Source organism: Ambystoma mexicanum, chromosome 2q, assembly GCF_040938575.1.
Source record: "Ambystoma mexicanum isolate Mex_15411 chromosome 2q, UKY_AmexF1_1, whole genome shotgun sequence".
Taxonomy (NCBI): domain Eukaryota; kingdom Metazoa; phylum Chordata; class Amphibia; order Caudata; family Ambystomatidae; genus Ambystoma; species Ambystoma mexicanum.
The window spans coordinates 1,414,602,241-1,414,627,035 of NC_090924.1; the positions used below are offsets into that span (position 1 = coordinate 1,414,602,241).

The 24,795-nt window shown below is 45.9% G+C and overlaps 1 protein-coding gene across 3 annotated transcripts in view; it reads left to right on the forward strand.

Annotated features, from left to right (window-relative positions):
- The window catches only part of HACL1 (2-hydroxyacyl-CoA lyase 1), a 370,092-nt gene that overhangs the window by 138,233 nt on the left and 207,064 nt on the right, over positions 1–24,795 (forward strand). For all 3 annotated transcript variants that reach the window (XM_069648911.1, XM_069648913.1, XM_069648912.1), the window contains one exon: positions 16,265–16,359. In XM_069648911.1, coding sequence (XP_069505012.1) covers positions 16,265–16,359 — 95 coding nt within the window. The remainder of the gene's footprint in view (positions 1–16,264; positions 16,360–24,795) is intronic.

Sequence of the window (24,795 nt, forward strand, 5' to 3'; positions counted from 1 at the left end):
TGTCTGGGAAGACCAAGATAGCAGAAATAATGAAGAGGCAGGGCAAGAAAGAGATCAAGGAAAGGAGGTGGCGGGAAACCCGTCCCCACCACAAGAGGCAGTGAAAAGGGATAGACCAAGAAATAGACCAGATTTAATGGTGGTAGTACAAGATCAGAAAAATATTTTAAAAGGGGTAGAAAACAAAATAGACATGCAGATGCCTCTTGTACATAAAGGAGTAGGGATAACACAGTATGTGCCATAGCCTCAAATGGACAGAAATAATTTGATTAAAACTCTCACCCAGTTTACAGCTGGAGCCAGTTCATGGATCTATGAATTTGCAAAACAAACAGCAGGGGTAGCCTTAACACCAGGAGACCTTAAGAGTCTACTGGTTCCCATAGTTTGGGACCAGACTGGGGACATATGGACAAGGGCTGGGTGCCCTGGGATAAGTCTTGCAGATAATGAACATGATGGAGCAGCCTTCAATGAAGTAAGGCAGGCCCTATGAAAGATGTACCAGTTCACGATGGGTGATGATGAGGACCCAGTTAGGTTTATTCTTAAGTTACAGGAAATGTGGAGAGTTGAGACAGCAGGGCAATGGTACCACTCCGTACCTTTTATGTACTTTATCATAAAGAGGGGATTACAAAAGCGGTCCAGAAGGCACAAGATAAAATTGTGGGGTTAGAAGCCAAAGAGTGGGCGGGATACAAAGTAGAATAGTCCAACATTGTAAGAGAATCAAGGAGCAGGGCAGGGAGACAACCCAGAAGCGGCAAATGGACGAGGCAAAACTAGTGGAAAAGAAACTAAATAAGGTTGTCATCCAAGCACCAGTGATGGCACCGGCTTAGGGGGAAAAGGACAGGAGACACTCAACAAATTGTGACTGCCATAATTGCCGCACTATGGGGCGAAGGAGGAAAGGGACAATGGTGTTGGGGGCAGGGCGGTAACAGTACCCCAGCCCACAGTGGCAGTATGAAGGAGCACCAAGGTGAAGAGGAGGATTTCAAGGAGCAAGAGGCAGAGGCTTTGGGGGCTATTGGGCCCCCGGGGAGAAGGATTGGGAACATCACAGTGCTGGTATTACTGGAGATGGGGGCATTTCCAAGGAGTTACAGTGGCGGGGGGGCAGCTCTTTTTCATTCCCTGGGACAAATGCATATTCTTATTAGAACAGCCCACAGAGAGCACTTGCATGTCCAATCCTATGGACAACCGCACACCCTGAAGAGAATCCCTTGGTCGAGGTGGAAATGGGAAACGAGCAATTTATATTTGTGGTAGATTCAGGTGCAAATAAATCATGCATTATGAAGGGGAACTTTCTATTATCAGGTAAAACTCTTGACATGCATGGATTCTCTGGGGCTATTTATACGGTTCCATAAACTGAGGAGCTGGATATAAAAGTGGAAGGGAAGGTAGTAGGAGTTCCCCTGTAAACTTGTTGAGTAGGGATCAGCTCAGTAAACTAAATGTAACTTTATCATTCACAGATCAAGGGGTAGCGTGTTCCACTCCAGGGATGTGTGTAGCTCGAGCAATGGTAATAATCAATACAATGGCAAGGGAGTCAATAGTCCGTGGGGTTCTTGTGCTCCCGGACATATTTGTCTATGGCATCAAGGTGCTAGCAAAAGCAGTGACTCAAATTTTCTGACCCATGGTGCCACCCGAGATGGTGGCAGGGACAATATTGTCATTCAATTGCAAAGACTAGTAGTGTCAGACAAAAGAGTAGTCCTGATTGGAACAGACCAGGACAGATGCGAGTGGCGCACAGTACTATGTGTAGACCCGACCATACAATTGAAGGAAATGACTGAGAAGTTATTTGAGGACAGTGAGCAAAATGGGGGGGGGGATCATTTTGGAAATCTGTATCCCCTGTGATGTGATATGGTGCGGTGCAATATAAGAAGGTACTGTGCCCCCTGATGGCAGTGGTGATCCCATCTTAATTTATTTAGGACATGTGACATGTGCCAGTACAATTATGGACTGTAATCCACATGATGTTTGGTTACTGAGAGACGTGACCTCAATACAGATTACATTGAAGTCAGGAGCAGTACTCTTGATGTTGCGGCAGTACCCGTGCTCAAGGGAAGCAGAGGCAGTGATGAAAGGCACTATTCAGGCTCAGCAAGAGATCATTGTGCCATCCACGTCCCCATGTAATCGGCCATATACCCAGTCAAGCAAGCAATAGGGGGTAGTTGGAGGATGAGCCAGGATCTGCGTCCTCTTAATGACGTGGTGCAGAAAGAGTTTCCGGTAGTTCCAAATCTGGCGACAATCCTCTCTAGCATTCCCAAGACAGCAACGTACTTCACAGTGGTGGATCTGAAGAATGCGTTCTTCTCAATCCCGCTTCATCCTGATTAATTGTATCTCACTGCGTTTACGCATGGTCAACGGCGCTTTGAGCACACAGGATTGCCTCAAGGGTACTGTGAAAGTCCAAGTATTTTCAATAGAGTACTACATGCCGACTTTGGAAATATTCCGGTGCCTAGCACAATCATCCAGTATGTGGATGATCTGCTAGTATATAGTGAAAATGAACAACCGTGCAGGAGGGATTCTTCTGCCTTATTGTAATTGCTGGCTCACAAAGGGTACACACCAGATAAAAAGAAGCTACAAAACTGCCAACAGGAGGTACTATACTTGGGGCAACTTATTTCTGCAAATGGGGGAAAGAAATATTATCAGATAGGGCTGCGGCAGTACGCTCCACCCCTAGGCCCAATACTGACAAGGAAATGCAGCAGTTTTTGGGCTTATGTAATTATTGTAGGGCATACCTGTATACCGGCTGCCTTACCCAACTTACTCTGCCTGGGAGAGCACGTCTTTCTCCACCACTCTCCTGGCTTCCTGCATCCAACCGCACACGTTGCACTTTCAACTCTTCTGCTGCGGTATCTCTCAGCTCAGGTGTTTTACCATGGTCGCACTATGCTGCTGTGATGCCATAGACGACATTCTGTCCTTTTTTTCTTAGGTTATTCATGATGTTGAAAACATTTCATTAGTGCCTTAAAGCATTGTTTTGCATGTCAAGATACTACACCTCATGGATATAAATAAATCTTTAAATGGGTGCTTTGGGTTGCTCACTTTTACTAGCACAGATTTGCTAGGTACCTGTTGCCTTGCGAGCGCTCTGAGTTGGAAATGTTCCATCATGCATATAAAAGAAATGTGTGTGCAACCTGAGCACCTTAACGACCTGCAGAGAGAGAGAGAGAGAGAGGCAGACAGAGAGGCAGACAGAGAGGCAGACAGAGAGGCAGACAGAGAGGCAGACAGAGAGAGAGGCAGAGAGAGAGGCAGAGAGAGAGGCGAAGAAAAAAAACTGGCAGTGCTTGAATGTCTAGCCTGATACAATATTATATTTGGCTCGTGAGAAAGAATAAGCGACCAGGGGGCATTTCTTGAGCCTTTGAACTAAAGGTACTCTGTAAAAATTAAAAGAACTTGTGGCACGGCGTACCAATGATTTGTACTACACTTCCATCTCTGATGTTGGTGAATTGCTCCCTCCTCTCCCACATTTTGCAGGTATTAAGGCTTCATTAACACTGTCCATGAAAATGCAGTGGAGGATACAAAATACATGTCCTTCAAACGTACTTGGTAACAGTAAAGGTCACCATCACTTTATTTGGGAACTCCATACTAATGAATAACAGGGAAAGTACAATTCGAATGGATTGTGTCCTCCCACGTATTCCTTATCTTTGATATTTCCTAATATCTAGCTTGCTGCTTCGGAAATAAATGTTTCCCATTAGAGAGCTCTTTGCGTCGATGCCCGTCGAGTCGATGTCCCTCGGAGGCCTCCGTCGACGTCATCACAGGTAAACGTAGCGCGCACAGCGTCCATTGCTCAGTTGTGGTTTTCTGCACTTCACAGCTTCTGGAACGTAACACTCTGTTCTGTGAGAACATCCAAATCCGTCGATTTTTCTTCTGCTAAACTTCGAAGACATGGCGTCATCGGGTCCGTCTACTCCCGGTCCAGTTAAAAAACAAAATGCAGAGACTGTGGGGCTAAGATGTCAATGACGGATCCACACAGGGTCTGTCTTTGGTGCCTTGGGGCAGAGCATCCATGTTCTGAACGCGACAAGTGTATGTCCCTGACGGCCAAGGTCTTGAGGGAGCGCAGGGGGAAGCTGGAGCGAGGTAAAGCCCAAAAGTCCATTACCCCATCGAAACGCACTTCAGACGAGTCGAGGCCTTAGTCTCATCATCCCAAAAAAACACTCCCGATCACGCTCCCGAAGTGGATCACATCATTCTTCCTCTTCGAAACACAGCAAGAAAAAGCGCCATACGTTGCCGTCCACCTCTTCCTCCAGTTCTCCTGAGAGGGTTATTTGTCCAACGAAAAACAGTACCCAGGCACAGTGGGAGGAATTCTGCAAAAGAATGTTAAAGGTGTTCGAGAATGCGGCCTTGACCCCTCAAAGGCATTTAGATGCGATACCCCAGGAAAAACACACAGAAGCCGTGAATCTTCGACCTCAGCTGAGGAGACTCCTTGAGAGCGTCCACAACCCTTGAGTCGAGAAAAAGCCTCTGACGCACAAGTGGTCGTCACTATCGACTCATACGGCTAAGTCTGAGAGTGCGTCATCGACGCCCTCTGCGCCTCCATCGAAGAAGAATTCACCGACACTCTGTATGCCGATCTCCTCGGTGCCGCACAAGGCTATACCTTCGACAATCTCATCGAAGACGTTGACGTTTCTGTTGATTTCGATGACCTCGAAGCCATTGAGTTTCATCGAAGCCGCTGATGTCATCGGCGATGATTTCGACAATTTTGGTGCTGAAAACGACATACATAGCATCTTCTGCTTCTACATTTGAAAGACTACACATCACAACCTCGTTCAGATTTTTTTAAGACCCTATCCTCAATCTATGAGGAGACGGAGCCCTCTGAAGAAGGACCCTTTGGTCTCAAGTATGGGATGCCCTCAGTCCCAGAAGAACCGGTGTCGGAGGAATCTAGGTTGAAACATCTGCAGGAATCCTTGCATGAAGCAAGTGGAATTGATACTTCCCCGGAAGTTGATTTTTGTTAGGCCTGATCCAGGAAATCACGCTGAAAGCAGTTGCAGATTTCTTATGACTCGGGTGATCGAGTATATGGGGTGGTCTAGACCCACACCTGTGTTCGATCAAGATGACCTAACAGATATACTCGACAAGGGACCACAGGAGGACCATATTGTCCCATTTCACAAGGATTTACATAAAAGGGTATCTACCATCTGGGAAACACCGGAGGTGATCCTTACAGTTAACAAGGGATTGACAGCTAAATATAGAGCATCAGCTTCGGATCCTCCATCTCTCAATGCACCCAATACCAGAAAGTCTGATTGTACAGGCTGCAACTTCTTCTGGAAAGCAGAATGCATACCCTACAATCCCACACAATCGTGATGACAAGAAATTTGATGTCATGGCCGAGAAAGTTTTCTCGGCATGCAGCATGGCACTAATGCCACATGTACGCTGCCGAGATTCACGCACACCCTTTGGGATTGTGTTTCGATGGCGCCTGTCCATATCCTCGAAGGAGAAGAAAGGGACGGTTTCTTGAACCTTATCAAGGATGGAAAGGATGCAATGTGCGAATCCCTCCAAACCGGTCTTGACTCTGTTGACCGCATCAGCAGATTTGCATGGTTGCGGATGTCCAGATTTGCCCCAGACGTACAGTCCAGACTTCTCAACATGCCCTTTGATGGCACACACCCATTTGAAAGTAAAGCTGATGACATTTTGGAGAAGCTGCAAACTTCCAAGGCGCCAGCCAAATCACTTGGCGCTGCGATAAGGCAAACTCCAAACCGCCCCACAGGTGCGCCCTGGAGGGGTAGGTCCTTTCACTATTGTTCCGCATTCGGAAAAGGCAGAGGACAGCCTACTCAGAGGTCAGAGACGATTCTTCTGTGGTGGACGGGGTAGAGGTACTAAGACCGCAACAGCAGGTGTTGCTTTACCCTCAGCATCTGCGTCAGCCGCCCCAAAACCTCTGAGGTCTTTCATCACAAACAATGGTAGGAGGCAGATTAACTCACCATCTGACAGAAAGGCAGGCTATTACTTCAGATGCTTGGGTATTGGAGACAATCGCCCAAGGTTACGATCTGCCTTTGCTACAAACACCTCAGCCATCCACCGGGAGTCAGCTCTTTGAAGATTCCTGATCCGCTCCTTCTACAGGAGATTTTAATGCTGCTAAAAAAGCTGCTATAGAACCGGTATCTGTAGTGTAGAGGAACAAGGGTTGGTATTCCCCGTATTTTATAATACCGAAAAAAGACGGAGGATTGAGACCCATCTTGGACTTAAGAGACTTGAATAAGTTCTTCAGGAAGGACAAGTTGAAGATGGTGACCCTCTGTCAAATCCTTAGGCACTCCAGCTTCAGGATTGGTTGCGATCATTGGACCATCGGGATGCTTACTTTCATGTGCCTACCCATCACAAGCACAGAAAGTACAGGAGGTTCACCATTGGCAACTTGCATTATCAATTTCGGGTGATGCCATTCGGACTAACCTCCGACCGACGGCTTTCACCAAGTTAATTCACATCTACCCCTACCTATACGATTGGTTGATCAGGGCAAATTGCCTGGACAAGCCCTAGATCATCTAAGTTACGCGTGCCACTCCTTCCAGACTGGGCTTCTCCCTCCACTTCAAGAAGTCCCACATGATACCATCACAAAGACTCCAAATCATTGGAGCAGTCCTGGATACATCCTTGGGTAACGCCTCGCCACCAGAGGTGAGGGCTCAAGACATTCTACAGATGGTGACAAAGTTCCAGAATGCCCAACATCTTCTGGCCTTTGACTTTCTGAGGTTGCTCAGCCCCATGGCATCCTGCATTTTTCTGGTGCCAGAGGCTCGCCTGAGAATGAGATCCCTCCAATGGGCTCTCAGGACCCAATGGTCACAGTTCTCAGGAAGGATGTCAGATCTCCTACGAATCCCACACAGATTCGCACTGGACCTTCATTGGTGGACCTGTCGGGAAAACATCTTGAGAGGAGAACCCTTTTGGCAACCATGGTCGGAGATAACAGTAATGACGGACGCCTCACTCATGGGGTGGGGAGCTCATACCAGTGATTTGACCATCAGCTGTCGTTGGTCTCCATCAGAGGCCAAACTTCATATCAACCTTTTAGAGCTGAGAGCTTTCCTGCCATCTGTACGGGGGAAAGAATTTCCTAATAATGACAGACAACACAGTGGCCATGTACTACCTCACCAAAAGAGGAGGTGTAGGGTCACTACCACTGTGCAGAGAGGCAATGCGGCTCTGGTTTTGGGCAATACAAGAAGGAATCTCTCTATCGGCAGTGCACCTAGCCAGAGAGAAGAACACGACGGTGGACGCTCTGAGCAGGCAGAGTGCCGTCTCCCATGAGTGGGGAACTAGCTCAGGAAGTCCTTCAAGAACCCCTCAAGTGGATCTGTTTGCAACAAATGCCAACAGGAAGTGCAAGCTGTACTACTCCAGGGAATTTCCCCCGAGAGGAGCGCTAGAGGACGCGTTTGTGGTGGACTGGGAATATCCACTTCTCTACTTAATTTCCTCCAGTCCCTCTCATTCCTCATGTAATAAAAAGGTTGAGGAGGTTCAGGAAATCCATGATCCTAATTGCCACCGGATAGGGCCAGGGGAACGTGATACGCGGACCTTCTAGACATGTCCATTGTTACGCTCAACTGGTCTCTGCGGAGGCATTGGGACAATGTTGCAGCCCTCCCTGAACTTTAATCACCCCCTTCAGGCCTCTCCCTCGGTAGAAAAACTGTGAGCGGTGGTAAGGATTAGTCCAGTCCAGCTGCTACTATGCTTCTACTTATGATTGGTAAGTGGCTCTTGAGCTCTTGTGATTCTGTTGATTCTGTTTGTCTTTATATGTTGCTTCTAATGCCCGAAATAAAGTCTCTCTTCTGTTTTCTTCCCTTAGATGGAAATGTGGCCTCAATGCAGCTGTGAGACTCGAGACGCGGCCGGATGGAAGATTGATGCTACCGCAATGTACGACAGCAGGTGAGTGATGGTTTAAGGAAAAGCGCGAAGTATGGTGAAGCGTGACCTTAAACTGACTGTTTTTTGATATCTAACTTTGTCTTCTGTTTTTCCTTGCAGGGGCTGCTGTTGACGATGGAGCGTGTCGTGATGTGGTGCCAAGATGAAGATTTCAGAATTCCGGAAACTGTAAAGATTAATGCTCAGTTCGCCGAGGAGATGTACAGGTAAAGAACAGCTTCCCCCAGTTGGTAAGTATGCTGGCAGGAAGCAGGATGTCCAGGAAGCATGTGACGGTGAGCGTTAGGCTGCTGGTAAGTGCAAAATAACGCAAAGCGTCTGTCTTGAGGATCAGGACAGCTTATATAGCTGTGAATCCATTAGCAGTCACACCCAAGAATACACTTGGGGCTGCTTAATGGATGGAATGTTTGAGGTTAATGCATCTGAAGTGCTATGTCCATAATAAAAGCTTTTTGGTGTTAAATGGATGTTCTTGTTTACTTTTGTTCATGAGCATGTCTTCAAAGGCGCCAGGACAGTGTCCACCCAGGACTCCTGTGCATGCAACCCCTGCATGCCTGTGCCCCTGACTTCATGACCATGACAGCACTCCCTCTCAAGGCGCCTCTTAAGGGTGGTTATCCTCCCGGTCCTGGTTTGGTGGGATTATTGCGATGGAACTGTCTGATTAAATGCAGAGCATTGATGTGTTCACTGGGTTCCCAAGTTCGGTCTTGTAACTTTTTCAGTCAATTAGGTAATACAATTTTGATCAAACCTACTTGGAGTCTAGGATGGATTTCCCTTCATATTGTGGTTCTCCATCTATTACTTAGGGCTCTGGCAGAGGACTAAGCCCTGTATTGGACTTCATTGGTTTGAGGAGAGAGACGTGAAATACGGGGTGAATTTTCATGTGAGAGGGTAACTCCAATTTCATGGCAACAGGATTGATGATGGACTTTATAGTATAGGGGCCCAGGTATCTTGGGCAGGAAGCTCTTGGCCCCTTCAGGGGAATATATTTGGATGATAACCACACCGTTTCTCCAATCTGGTAGGCGGGAGCTTCCTTCCGATGCCGATCAGCAAACAGTGTTTGTCTTTCCTTAGCCTTGGTCAGATGCTCTGACGCCTCCTTAAGAACCTGAGTGATGGTTTTATGCAAGTTTTTTATGCCTGGCATTTCCAGGGTATCGGGTGGATTAAATACTGATGTCCTCGGATGTCTTCTGTGCACAGTGTATAATGGAGTTTTACCTGTGCTTGTGTGAACTGAGTTGTTGTATGCATACTCAGCTATCCAGAGAATATTTTTCCAAGAATCCTCGGACAGTTGCAACATACACCTGAGATATTGCTCTAAAATTTGGTTGGTTCGTTCAGTTTGCCCATCAGTTTGAGGGTGATGGCTTGTGGACAACGGGAAGTCTTTTTTGCAATCGTACAACACTTTCTCCAAAAGGCAGAAACAAATTGAGTTCCGCGATCAGAAACTAATCCATGCAATCTAACAAATTGCTCTAGGAACACAGACGTGAGAGTTGACACAGTTTGGAGTCCCTTCAGAGGGAGGAAATGGGCCATTTTGGAGAATAAATCCACAACGACTAATATGGTGTTGTAGCCATTGCAAGGTGGAAGATCTGTGATGAAGTCCATCGATGAGGTCTGCCAAGGTGCTGGTGGTACTGTTAGGGGATGTAGTAAGCCAGCAGGGTTCTGTTTCTGAGACTTGTGTTGTGCACAGACTCCGCATGTTTCAATAAATTGGGTGATGTCTTTTCGCCAGGTTGGCCACTAGTAGTTTTGTTTGACCTTAGCCTGAGTTTTGGCTATTCCTGGGTGTCCTTCCACTAACGAATCGTGGTAATTTGTGATGATTTGCTTTTGCAGTTCTTGGTCTTGGACATATAATCGTCCTTAGAAATACAGTAGATTGTCTTTGTGGTATACTGGTCACCTTTTAACAGCCATTCCTGTTGTGTTGATTGATCCATTGGGGATTGCAAACTGGTCATTTGGTCATCCACACACGTGGTGGCAGCTATTCTGGTTTGAATCCTTTCCTCGGGAATTATGGCCACAGAGTTGGATGCTGTAAAAGCCTCTTTTTCTTCACTCATGCGTGATAGAGCGTCTGCCTTCCCATTGCGTACTCTAGGTCTATAAGTGATAATGAAATAGTATTCCGCGAAAAAGAGGGCCAAACAAAGTTGACGCAAGGATTGTGCTTTGGCGGTTTTCAAGTATTGCAAGTTACGGTGGTCCGTGATGAGTGACCGTATGTCTCGGCCCAAGAAGGTAATGTCTCCAGGCCTTGAATGCTGCTTTAGTTGCCAGTAATTCCTTATCTGTGATTGCATAGTTCAACTCAGGGGCTGAAATTTCGCAGGATCAGAATGCGACGTGGTGTAATTGTCCTGGTTCCGTGTCTCGTGACAATACTGCTTCCATGGCTATTTTTGAAGCATTTGTCTCAACTATGTAAGGTAGGTCTGGTCGTGGGTGTCGAAGGACTGGTGCTGTAGTGAATGCTAGTTTCAACTATTGGAAGTCTTCTTCAGCTTCTGTCGACCAATGGAACTTTTGATTTTTCTTTAACAAGGAGGTAATTGGATGTACAATTTGTGAAAACCCAGGTATAAACCGACGATAAAAGTTGGCGAATCCGAGTACTCTTTGAACTCCTTTCGTGGAAGTTGGTGAGGGCCATTGGAGGATTGCATCAACCTTTTGTGTGTCCATATATACGCCTTGTGGTGTGAGCATGAAATCAAGAAACTTGACTTCGGTGACATTGAAAAAAGAATGTCCAACTTGGCATGCAATTGGTGTTGTCGAAGCTTCTTTAAGACTGCCCGGACATAGCCTACATGATGTTCCATGGAATTTGAGTAGATAAGAATGTCGTCAATGTAAACAAGAGCTCAAACGTCCAATAGTTCACGGAGTACATCATTCATAAAGAATTAGAAAGCCGCAGGGGCATTACATAGCCCAAAGGGCATGACCTGGTATTCAAAGAGGCCGTACTCCGTGCAGAAGGCCGTTTTCCACTCATCTCCTTCCTTTACTCTTACAAGATGGTACGCTCCTCTTAAATCCCGTTTTGTGCAGATTCAAGCATGTTTCACATGATCCAGGAGCTCTGGTATAAGTGGTAAGGGATATTGTTTTTTTTTCTCTTTTATTTATTTATTTATTTTTAATTTTTTTTACTGTGATCTGATTGGTGGCGCTATAATCGATGCAAGTTCTTAAGTCCCTCTCCTTTTTAGGCATAAAGAATAAGGGCGAGGAGGCAGGTGACTTGGACGGGCGAATGAAACTGTTCGCCAGGTACTGATCCAGATAAGTTCTAAGATGCTGGTTTTCCTGTTCTGTTAGAGCGTAAATTCGGCTTAAATGGATCTGGGCTCTGGGTATAAGATCTATTTGACAATCGTAGGATCTGTGCGGGGGCAGAACGTTGGCTTGCTCTTTTTTGAAAACATCCTGGTAATCTTGGTATTTAAGCGGTAAGGAGCTGATGAGGCACAAACACAATTCCTTTTGATTCAGATTGGCGTCATCTTTTTTTGTAACATGTGTCAGCACAATCATGAGGAAATGTCACAACTCGTTTCTGCCAGTCGATCCTAGGATTGCGGGTCTCCAGCCAGGGTTCCCAATATCATCTGGAACTGAGGAGCACCGATGCGATCGAAAGTAATGTCCTCTTGGTGTCCGTCCTGACACAGAAGCTTGACTTTCTCAGTGTATTGTGTCACCGGTCCGGATGATAGCTGAGAACCATCCACAGCAGTGATGTTTTCTTATTTCTGCTTCTGTTGGAGAGGAAGGCCTATTCAGAGAGCCAAATCTTGGTCAATGTAGTTGCCCACAGCTCCACAATCAATATATGCCTTCAAGGCATGTATTTCTGATGGTTGCTTGTGATTCACAAAAGCACTGGAAGGACTAGATGTGAGGTCTCAATGGATTCCTTTTTCATGCTGGACAAGTACACCCCTACACTTGCCGACCATTGGCGTTTCCCGAGTTCTGTTCTTCTTCTTCATCAATTTTGTCTGTTGCCTGTTGTCTGTTGCCCCAACCGTTTTCTTGGGTGGTTTTACCGGGCAGTCATGGGAGAAGTGACCTGCTTGTCCACAATGTTTTTCCCTTTCTGCTTTGGTAAGGGGACTTCGTAATCCACCAATTTGCATTAGCTCAGACTGTTCATGTAGTTTAGTCTGATTCTCACGAGGTTGTACGTAAACTGACCGTCCCTCTGATCGAGCTCAATCCATTTTCCGATTCTGCAACCTTTGATCGAGTTGCACCATCAGGTCAATGTAGTCTGCACACCTCTTTCGGGGATTCACCACTTGCGCCAGCACATCCTTAAGTTCTCCATGTAACCCTCAGTAAAAGAGTGTAGTCCTCTTCTCCTCCGGCCAGTTTGTCTGGGCTACGAGACTATTGAAAGTTGCTATATAGGTTAATAGAACTTGACTCCCTTGTCTGAGTGACAACAACTCGTTATCCAGAGCTTGTCCTTGAGTATGACGGGCAAACAATTTCTCCATCTCATGTTGGAAATTTCCAAAGTTCCGGACTAAAGGGTCATCTTGGTTTACCAAAGGTATAGGCCAGTCCGCCGCACTACCTCCTAAATACGGGAGTACAAATGCCACTTTGGCTTGGTCTTTAGGAAAGGCTCCTGGTCTGCACAAGAAATGAAGGCTACTTTAAAATATCGCTGGTAATACAATTCTTGAAGGGGTTAACTAATGTTTATTCCCCAATTCCTTTTCAGTTGCCCCTGTGGGATCTAAATTTAGTCTTAATGGGTACTCCCTTTGAACCTCTTCATTCTTACCCATTAAGACTACTTACCTTCAAAACAGTCTTTTTGGTGGCAATAACATCTGCCCGAAGGGTGAGTGAGTTACAGGCCTTGTCTTGCAACCCTCCTCACACTCTCTTTCACAAGGACAGAGTAGTATTCAGAGTGAAGCCTAACTTCCTTCCCAAGGTGGTATCTGAGCTCCACATAACTCTGTGGAGAACCTTGCCTTCTTTTTACCCTCCTCCGCATCCAGGGAAGGAGGAAGAAAGGCTGCTAGACTCAATACAAAGAGTGCCTTGAGATTATATATTAGCAGACTTGCTACCCTGAGGCAAACTGACCCATTATCTTTGGGTTACACAGGCCAGAAGTTGGGCCTAGCCATCACCAAGCAAACCATCTCTAGTTAGATCATTTTAACAATTGCAGAATGTTATAAATTGTCCGGTAAAGACCCTCCAGAACACAAACAGGCTCATTCAATCAGGGGTATTACAGCTTTGTCAGTTCTTCAGAGAGGAGTTCCTTAAAAGGATTTTTGTGTGGCTGCCACATGGTCGTCTGCAGACACCTTTACAAAATTCTATAGCCCGGATTCCTCAACTAGCCATAAGAATCTAAATTTGTAAAGGCAGTACTGCACTCTGTGCATCCTTAATTAATCTAATGTTACTCCCTCTTCCTGATCATATTACTGTTTGGGGAGAGGATCAAAGATAAGGAATAAGTGGGAGGACACAACCCATTCGAAGAACCAGTTACTTACCCCATGTAACGTTCTTTCGATTGGATGTACCTCCCACATATTCCTTATCATCCCTCCCTTCCTACCCCGCAGTAAAACCTCCCTTGTGGTTAGTCTGCGCTCCCTCAAGGGTAGTACCGTCTAACTTAAGACGGTCTTGTGCTTCAAAACTGAACTGAGCAACGGACGATACGCGCGCTACTTATACCTGTGATGAGATCGGCACACGGGCCTCTGAGGGACATTGACTCGACAGGCATCAACGCACTGTGCCCTCTACTGGGACATTTATTTTTTTTCCAAACCAACAATTTGGATATTAGGAAATATCAAAAATAAGGAATACATGGGGGGAACATCCAATCGAAAGAACGTTACCAGGGGGTAAGTAACTTATTCTTCTACCATAGTTGGTTAGATAGCTCAGCGGGTTGAGTACTTCTTGCTGTGATCCATGTGTGATATGTTGGTTCTCATCCCGGCAAGACTAACTCAGCCGTTTATCCTTCTGAGGTAGGAAAATGGGTACCAACTTCGGTACACGTTTATCGACCTGCAAATATGCTGTACAGCGCTTTGGAGAAAGTGTTTTGTGCAGCCATTTCCCAGGCTCGGCCCGTGGTGGGCTCCTAGAGCCAGGCCTGACCCCCAGGCTCAGCTCTACCTATGAAATTAAATCTCTAGCTCCCCCACCTCTAGCTGTAACAACATCCTTCATTTAGTACCACTTTCACTTCTAAAACCTGCTTGTAACCACCTCTTTCCTCTGGCTTACGCCTTCATTGCGGTCACCCAGTGATACGATATGATATGATATGATATGGCATTTGTAACGCGCCTATACACAGGCGCCTATACCTCACTCCTTTCAGTGCCTCCCTCGCTTATATCAAATGCTATAGCACCTCTATCCTTCTCACCTCCCCTCTCCAAATGATTCCCTTTTAAACTTTACTCACCAGCCTTCTCTTGCCCTCTACTCCTAGATCATGGCTTCCTCTCCCCTTCCTTCAGTCTTCTCTCCTTTTCAACTTTCTTCAAACATGAGCCGCCTTCTCCCTCCACCCACACTGCCTGGCTGGAGATAGCTGCATTTATAGTGTTTTCTCCTCCACCCCCTGAGGGAAGGTCTTTAAGTGAGGGTCTCCACCTATAGATTGTAAATGGTTGAGGGCTGGGATTGGTGGTTGTTCCTTGGTGTCCTGGGGGATGCTTTGGACTTGTGTGGGACCGCGTTTATAACTTGCTAGCCACCAGTCCTGGAAGCCATTAATCCATCAGGGATTGTTCTCTGTGCTGCTTTTATGGCACTGCATGTGAATTCAACTGTACACTCTTTGATTTACTGAAAAGTCTTTGTGCATGAAGAAACTGCATCATTGTATTCTTGGCATATAAACTCTCTGCTGAGTGACAATGCTACTTGAACTTTGTTTTCCCTCTCATACAATCCACTGGTTTATTTAAAGAGTTGCAAGCTCTCACAATTGAGGGGGAGGGTGCCTTAGCATTACACTGCAAAGTCTCACCTTGGGTTTGGGTAGGAGTAGGGCTTCCAGGACTTGTCTGTCTTGGTGGACCTGTGAAGTTTGGATCTAGACAACTAGGTGTGGCAGTTTGATTGTCACCCTGCTATGTGATGGGATCAAGTTGGGGGGGGAGGTGTGAATCCTCCTCTTGGCTCCACCAGTCCCAACATCCACTGGCTTGGGACCTGGCCCCCTTAGTCAACATCTTGGGGGTACCCAGAAACCACACAGTGGACCCAGTCACTGCCCTTAAATGAACATTGGGGTTTGGGGGCATTTGTGCTTTCTGATGCCTGCAACCTTCACTAAGAGTCCCTTTGAACTGTATGGACATGCGAGAACACTTCATGATCCCGTGGCATCATTATTCTGGGTGTTTAGTATCCTTAATCAGTAATAAATGAACTTATCTAATTATTTTCAATGCACAACTTTATTATAAATATATTTTGATCCTAACATTTCCTTATGGTATATTTATCTCACATCATATGCAGAGTTGCCTTGTCTGCTCAGCCATTCTATAACTTGGGGGTGTTAGGAACTCAGGAAATGCCCTGTAAATCAATCGTGTTGAAACATCTAGGCTCTAGAAATGTAGACTAAGAAAAACATCACTAACAAGGTGGTGGGGAGGGGGGGCTTTGAATTGCAGCTTTGGGGGGGGGGGCAACCTTGCGACATCCGCTGATCAGGAAAGGAAGGGAAACTGGTAATCTAGCCAGGGCCGAGACCATGGTCTGCTAGGTTTCGGCAGCCTATGCAGCGTCTTCATAGCTGTGGCGGTGCTACCCTAGCAATTTAGGCCAAAGGTAAGTCAGACTTTGTGTGCTGACCACCCTGTAAAGTGTTTTATGACTGCCAGTTCACTGCAGATTGCATTGAACAAACTGACCTTACATCCAAGGCTCTCCACACTACCCATCAACAAGCTACCAAACAAAAATGCAGGACATATCTTTATTCCCAGTTTGTTGCTGTCATATGACACTTTATCAAGCTATATGTACGAAGTGTACTGTTTTGATTGTATGGTTGACATGTGTGTGTTGGTTCACCCTGCAGGCAGTGAGAAGCAGTCTTTATGGACGTCCAGGGACTTCCTACATTGACATTCCAGGAGATTTTGTGAATGCAGAGGTGAAGCAGAGTTCGGTCAGGTGAGAGAGGGTGTCTGTCTACTTCTAATGCCATCTTAAGGGTGCATTGCACTTGTAAGTCGCCTTACTGCTAAACATAGCATGGAATGACACAATGCAAACCGTTCAGGGTTCCACTGTGAACCCACAGTAGTGCAATGCATAATGAGATTATCTGTGCAATCTGGTGTAGTGGGGTGTACAGATGCTTACATCTTAGTACCATTGAGAGTTGTGCTTTTAAAGGAGATCAGATTCACCAAAAATGTGTAGGATCATAGCAGATCACCTTGGCGGGAGATGGCTACTTCTGGCTTCAAGAGTAGTTTTACAATGACAAGAGTAGAATGTTATGTTCTCCAGTAGTTCTGCTGTGCCTATCCCGACTGTAGTGGGCTTACATCAACTGGAGGAAGTGATGTGAAAGAGAAATTAAACAATAAAATAACGAAAGTCTGAACAAAAGCAATTGATATGATTGGTGGGCATAGGGAGTTGGTGGTTGATGCAGGGATGTGTGTTTCTTAAATATGATTAGCTACAAGTATGAGTTAAGATCCCGGGATCTATCACCTCAATCCTTGACTGAATGGGGGCATCAAATCTGGTGGAGAAAACACAAACGGCAAACCTCTGTTCTAGCAGAGCTTCATATCATCTGGAGGAGACAACTAATCCAGCCCTCTCTTGTCAGAGCTTCACTGAAGGACACCGACTCGGTGAGGACACGATTCACAAAGTTCCATTAAAATAAAGGATAATGCCTAACTTTCCCTATATCTATGGGTGTTCCCTGCCTATATTTTTAACTAAGGTACTCGTCCCATCCTATTTTACCTTCCCACTATAAGAAAACTAACTCTATATCTGGAGAATTACTCCCTTCTCCTTAAGGGCATTGTAGTTCCAGTGAGTGCATTTTTAATGATGTGAAATTCTCCAATAGTCTCTTGTGACTTCTTTGATTGACCTCTAATTCTTTAATTGAGCTTCATACTTTTTTCCTTCTCCTTGGGATCCCCTTTTGGGTTTCTTTTCCAAGATGTTTATATTCTTTATTGCCAATTCCAGTGTATCTTTTTTAAAATTTCTATTTGTTTTCATACATTTACATTTCTAAATTCGTTCAATTAGCCAAAACCAAACCTCACCCTTCCCTTCCTTTCCCTGTGCTGAGTTCCAGTCTCAGAGAAAGTTCCACCATGATTGTAGAATGTCCATTATTCTAATATTGTGGGGGCACCATTGTTGCATATAGTCACTTTGTAGTTGTCTCAGTATCTGCCCCCATTCTTCCCCAAACTCCTCATGGGCACCTTGGAGTTTGTATGTTGCCCATTTCAACTAATCAAAATTCCAAACTTTTTGCAACCATTATATTGAGCATGCTGTTCTTTTCTTCCATTGTTGGGCTATTGAGAGCCAGCCTGCTATTACCAAGATCATAAAGTCCCTTTTCTGTGCTTTGGTTAAGCCTCCCGGCCTGGTTCCCACTTCCCTGCCATCCAAACCCTTTCCAGAGCTTCTCTGTTCCTCTTAACAGCTTGCCTACCTGTTCCTTCACCCCTTCCCAGAATTGATGAATTGCCAGACAGCTCCATCAAATGTGCCTCCAATCCCCCTTGCCTGTGCACCCTCTCCTGCACTTGACCGGTGTCGCTGGTAACCTTGCGTGTAGCCTCTCTGGTGTATAGAGCCATTAAAGTATCACTTTTTGCCACATCTCTGGGACTTGTATTGAGCGTGTTAGTTTTGGGATAATTCCTCAAATGTATTCCCACTGTTTATCGTTTCCTGCAATGTCTTTTCCCACTTCATCATATAGTTTCACTTTACCTCCTATCTCTGGGTGTTCAGAAGCCTATACTGGTTCGAGACTAATTTCTCCGTTCCCGGATTTGTCGTCCTGTTTAGCTCGAAGGGTGTCGGTTGGCCTGTGGCTGCCTGCCGTATATGGGGTGGTCGCAAGCCAGTGCTTGAGCTGGGTATACTCAAAGGTGCCCTTGACTGTTAACCCCAAAGCTTGATTGCATTCTTGGAATGTCCTAATATTCTGCCCCTGATACATACCCCTAATCGCTCAGCATCCTGCCAGTGCCAATTTTTTCTATGTAGCAGTATCCATCCCCGGTAGAAAGTCTGGGTTTTCGAACATTGGTAGGAATGAGGAGTAGGTTGTTGGTGCCCCTCTCTTGATTGCCCCGTCCTATATTTCAACCCCCACTACTAACACTTCACTCAACTTGACATTCAGATGCCTATGTTGTCTCTCAAACCAAAGCAGACCGAGAGTGGGGACCCTGCCACAGCCCTGTCCTGCCTTGCCCATATATGTTGTGGAGTGTCCGCTAGCCATTCCTTTATTACCCGCAGTTGGGCCGCTTCATGTTAGCTACGGAAATGGGGAAGTGCCAATCCTCCCTGATTTCTGGGTTCCGTCATCGTTGGCATCGCTATTCTTGGTGTCTTTTGCTTCCCTATATATGTCTTTATGGTTTTATTCAGGGATTTAAAGAACGTATTTGGTATCCTAATGGGTAGGGCTTGGAAATAATATAAGTTTTGGTAGTACCACCATTTTAGTTGCCACCATTCTCCCCCACCACAATGTCGTTAGTGAATTCAATTTCTTGATCTGTTTACATTTTTTCTAACAAGTTTGTATAATTTGCTTTATACATTTGGCTAAGTGATGATGATGGTGTGATCCCCAAGTATATTATCCCTGTCTTTGCCATTTTTAACTGTTTATTTTGGGTCAGACTTTCTATCGTGTCCTGTCGTGCCGCTAAGTTTAACATTTCCAATTTTTGTTTATTTTTAGTCCAGATATTGCCCCAAACCTTTCCAGTTCCTTCATAAAATCCGGGCAGGGAGTGCTCCGGGGCTGTTAATGTTACCAGCATATCATCTGCAAATGCCATGGTTTTTAGTTCCCCTCCTGCCATTGCTATCTCCTTCACCTCATCCGCCTCCTGGATCCTCGCCAGCAGTGGCTCCAGATAAATCGTGTACAATAGCGGTGACAGTGGGAAACCTTGGTTTGTTCCCCTCCCCAGGATCACCGGTTCTGACAATATTCCATTCAGGGCAACACCCGTCCGAGGTGAGTGGTAGTTGGCCTTCATCATTTGAGGAATTTCTATCCAAACCCCATTTGTTCCATTGTACGGAATAACTGCGTCCACTCCACCGATTGAATGCTTTCTCCGCATTCAAAGAAACTAGTATTGCCGGTGTTTGCTTCATTTCCGTTTTTTCTATTAGATGACCTACCCTACGCGTATTGTCAAATGTCTGCCTTGTCGGAATATATCCTGATTGATCTGGTGCTATTAATCTAGGGAGTAGACGCAATATTCTATCTGCCAGCACCTTAGTATATAACTTTGCATCTAAATGTATTAGAGATATTGGACGGTATGATCCCGGGAGTTCTAAATCTTTACTCTGCTAAGGAAAAATTACTAGTTTTGCCTCGTTCATGGATGGGGTAATGTTGCCTTGCATTTTAAATGAATTGTACAATTTTGTTAATTTAGGGGCCAAGATGTCCTTAAATGATTTATAAAAACAGTCTGGGTATCCATCTGGACCCGGTGCCTTGTTTCTCTGCAGATCTTTTATTGCTTTCTTCGCTTCTTCCTCCGCTGTGTCTCCCTCCAAGTTCTCATTATCTTCCTTTGATATCCAGGAGAGGTTGGGGTTCCCTAAGTATTCATCCTGTTTGTCCACTTTCGAATTATCGGATGTGTATAGCGTTTCATAATAGTCCCTTAATATTTCACCCATATCTTCGTCCTGGGTCTTCTCCGGCCCCTGTTTGTCCCGGAGCATCGTAACTGGTCTACTCTTCACACTTTACTTTAGTTGCCTAGCTAGGTGATTGCATTTCTGTTGATCCCTTCCCCCTTTTAAGGCTATAGGGTCCCCCCTTAATACCGCATTAAAGGCGTCCCAAACTATTCCCGGCGATACATCCCCTTTGTCATTGTCCGAAAGGTGTTGTTCGATCTTCCCTCGTAGAGTCCCGCTGAACCTTGTCTTGTAGGAGTTCCGTAGGGAACTTCCATTTCCATAATCCTCCTTTATTGTGTCCTAAAATGAATGTCGCCATAATCTGGGCCTGATCGGAGAGGGAAATCGAGCCTAAATCAACCTCTTTTACCATGCCTACCAGTCCTGTGGAGGCCCATATATAGTCAATTCTTGATTGTGAGTTGTGGACATGGGAGTAATGTGTGTATCCCTGTGCTTTTCCCATAGCTGCCCTTCAAACATCGTGGAGTACTAACATCTCCATTTTATTTTTCAACGCTTTTGATGGGGCCACATCCTTGAGCATGCAATGTTGTTCCTGTCCAGGTGGGGGTCCCAGGCTACATGGAAATCCCCCGGTAGAATAATTTCACCCGTGTGAATCCTTCTAAACTAGAGAGAAGCCCCCTTAGGAACCAATCTTGTCCTATGTTAGGGGCGTATAGTGAGGCCAATGTGAATTTCCCATTCCCATAGGTTCTATTTAGGAAGAGATAGCGTCCCTCCTTATCAGACAAATCTCCCTGCACATGTACGCCCCTTCTCTCCTGTATTGCTATCAGGACACCCTCCCTTTTCTCCCCAGCGTTGGCTTGATATATTTGTAAAAATCTTCTCATTTTTAGTAGTTGTTTCTTATCTGTTTTCTCTATCTGCATCTCCTGATACATTAATATGTACGCTTTCACCCCCCTAGTCAGTTGTTCCACCTTTTTCCTCTTGATGGGGGTATACATTCCCCTCACGTTATGTCAATATTTTCAATGATGCCAACCTATCCCCCATTTATTCTGTTTTCTCTTAGTCTCATCCCTGGAACTATGCCTCCTTTGCCCCCTATTCCTTCCCCTTTCGCTCCCCTAACCCCAACATTATGCCTCCCCCTTCCCAACTCCCTGAGGAAGAGAGCAGGTTCCTATGAACGTTCGGACGGAATGTCCGCCGCGCCTGGCCCTCTAGCCTTCTAGAAATATTGCAGGGAATTCTGAAACCCACTAGGAGTTCCACGATTCATCTCCCCTCCTGTCCCCTGGGCCGTTTATTCATTATAAAGTTGACGATTGTTGTCCCCTATATGGGGTCCAGCGTATGACACCCTGCCCACTCTTACTTGACCAGTGTTAGGAAAGATTTCCATGTATGTGTAATTTTCCCTCCAATTGAGTACCCCCAACGCTTTTGCTGCTGTTTAACACCTTAGTCTAACTTTACCAGGGGAGCCCAGCCTTATGCTGTGCTCCTGGGTTTTCGCTCACTTTTAATGGGGAAACTAACATGCCCTTTAGACATTCAGTACTGGGAGACTTTGTTTCCCTTGGTCCTTTCCAATGTTGTAACTTTTCTGCAACATATAACAAGTATACAATGTACCTTCCAGTACAGTACACTTGGGTCTCTTAGTCATTTCCAAAGGCCAGAGATACTTGCGAAGGATTTTTTAGGAGATGTGCAGATGTCACGAACAGGGCTGGTGGCAGCTTATCTTTTCATGTATTTTTAATATATCTACTTCTGGCTGGGAGTGATTTGTAAGTGTCCTATACTCTGTGTGCTCATTGAGGTCTTTCAGTCACCCTCACCCCTCCTGAGACTTAGTCTTGACCGCCGCCAAGCTACCTTGAATGGTCCGGCTTGTCCAGAAGGTTACCCTGTTCCAAGAAACTAGGCTGGCCTTCTGAACCTCTGTCCACCAGTGCAAAGGTTCAGAAAGCCATCTTATCACTTCCACCTCGGTTGTATATGTTCTGTCTATGGCTTCCTACGCCCCTTTACTTCTTTTTGGCTGTTCTCAGTGTTGGTGACCCTTTTCCATTCCCTTCTGCTTCCTGCAGTTATTGTCTCTTCTCCGCTGTCCCTCGCTTGATTCCTGCAAGTCTCCTTGCAAGTTCAAAATTAGTTCTCCTTCACATGTGGTGATTCTGTGTTGCAGTCCTTCAAACGTGAAAAGAAATCCGAAAGGAAATGTCCATTTATAACTCGTATGCTTTGATGTAAAATATTTCACTTCTGTCTGCTTCCAATATTTCTGCAAAGAGTTGTTGGACAGTAGTTTTCATGTCCTTATCCTCCACTTTTTCCGAGATTATTAATTCTTATATTTCACCTCCATGAGCGGTTTTCTGAATCTTTGGCTTGTATTTTCAAGTTATGCATCAGGAGCGCCATATGTATCAGGGCCTATTTGTCATTCTCCGTGTCCTGGACTTCCCATTCTAATGTCTGTCCTTTCTTCCAATTTGGCCACACCCGGTTTTATTTCCTGCATCAACTGTTTCATTTCTACTTTTAAAGTCTCTGTTTGCGTTTGAAAGAGGCCAAAAACTGGTTTTCGAATTCCCTGAACCAGTTCTGCATATTTTCTTTGCACATTGCCATTGTTTCTCCTGTTCCGGTCTCCTGTTGTATCGGGCTTAGTTTCTTTCCTCCACTCCGTGTAGCAGCTGTTGCCTCCATACTCCATAGCTGTTTAATGCTCACAGTCTGTTTAACTTGGAGTTTGTTGGGTCGCCGCCATCACTGCTTTCCCCTCGTTTTGTACATGTGGCTCATGGGGTCTGCAGTACTGTGGGCTTAATCTGTGGGCTTTTACTGCACACTTTCAGAGTGTCTTCTCCTGACCCGCTCTGTATTTTACCCCTTCTCAGAGTGTTGAGTTCTTGGAATAAGTCTGTTCACTGTCCATGGGTTCCCCTATCCCTCTCCTGAGGCCACTGCCCTCCTTATGGACTTGCACTGCCACCTTTGTCTGCTTTCTGCCTGTATTTCACTGGATGTTTTGTGCCCTGCACTCGCATATTTCCCTCCTGTTTCATTTACTGGCCACCAGACCCTTTCTTCCCAAGGTGTGTTGCCGCTTAGTTTGAAGAGAGGGGTGGGGCCTTGCCTTACCCACTCCAGCTCCTCCGGGTGTTATATGTCCCCTTAGGATGTTTCCGAGTGTACACAGGAGCCTGATTGTACGTGGTGGGGGCACACGTCCAATAGTGCACTTTGATCTTCCCCATCGTCAGGTGTTCCGTTACTCCTGCCACTCCCCCATTCCACTTGATATCCCCCTGCCGTATGTCAGGTTGAGGGTGTCCCTTCTCCTCTGCTTCCCCTGGCCGAGAGTACCTTTCTTTCCTCCTTTGGCTCCGTTGCCAGGGCCCACCTCCACTCTGCCGTTGCTAGCCTCATATGCCACTCGCTGGTCACTTTCTGCAGAGCGCGCTGTTAATCCCCATAAAGGATTCTCTGCGTTCGTTTGACTCTCCTCGTTGGGGGTATTATGCCACATATATTTCTGGTACCATCTGCATGGTCTCAGATTCGTCCCTGTTGCTTGATTATGCACTTTACAGCAGCCCGGTTGGGAGAGGCTCTACAACGCAACCTCTTCCCACGCCGGCCATCTTGGATCTCTCCAGTGTATCTTTGAAAGATAATATTATTCAGGTGGCCTTTCTCTTTGGATGAATTAGAAATCAACTTGCTCTCTCCTACTGGCTTATTTAGTTGGCTGAATGATATATGCAATGGTTCTAGATAGTGCTAGTTCTTGTTTTAGTACTTTCACATTCTGATTCTCTGTGTCTCTATTTTGTTTCATCTTTCTTTCTATCCCAGTAAATTGTTCTCTCTGATCTTTTCCCACAATGTTTCTCTCTCTTGTACCCCAACAATGTAGATTCGCTCGGTTTAAGGATAAGTCTCTCTCATTTATACTGGGACGAGTAATCTGCGTGATGCGATTCCTCTTTGGTCTTCCGTTCTCCCCCATTAACTTATCTTACGAGGGGGAACGTCTTCGGGAGCCATGTTCCTTGTTAATGTCTTCTCAGGCATCAGAATGTGGTCGCCTTGCCTTCTTCAGCGTGTTTCTCTATGTGGTCTCTTTTCTCTACAGTGTCCCGGTCTGATGGGCCAGATACCACCTCTAGAAAAGCAGAGGCTGGTATCCGCGATATTTCCTGGACCGGCTGTTCCCCACAGGCTTTCTGTGGTCTCTCCACCACCTTCTCCTGGGCTTCTGCCCTTTTGTTCTCTCGTACTGGGTTTGTGCATTGGCTTTGGTGTCCTAGTTTCGCGTCTCAGGCTCCTGTCCTGTACCTTTCTCATTTTGGGGCTGTGCTGTGACTTTGGCGTTTCAGCCTCTCGTAGCAGGCTCCTGCACTGTTGCGCTCTCATGCCGTGGTTGTGCCTTGGCTTCGGTGTCCATCTCTTGTTTCGGGGTCCTGCACTGTGGCTTTCTCATAGCGGGGGTGCGCTGTGACTTTGGTGCCCCCACTTCTTGTATATGGTTAGTTTCAAACTTGAGGATCTCCTCCCTAGTGTGTACTCTACGTCCTCTCAAACTTATGCAGTACACTCTCTAGGCCGAATAAATATTCCTCTCTCTCAGCTCTCCATACAGGGTTTGTTATTTAACGTACTCGCCCC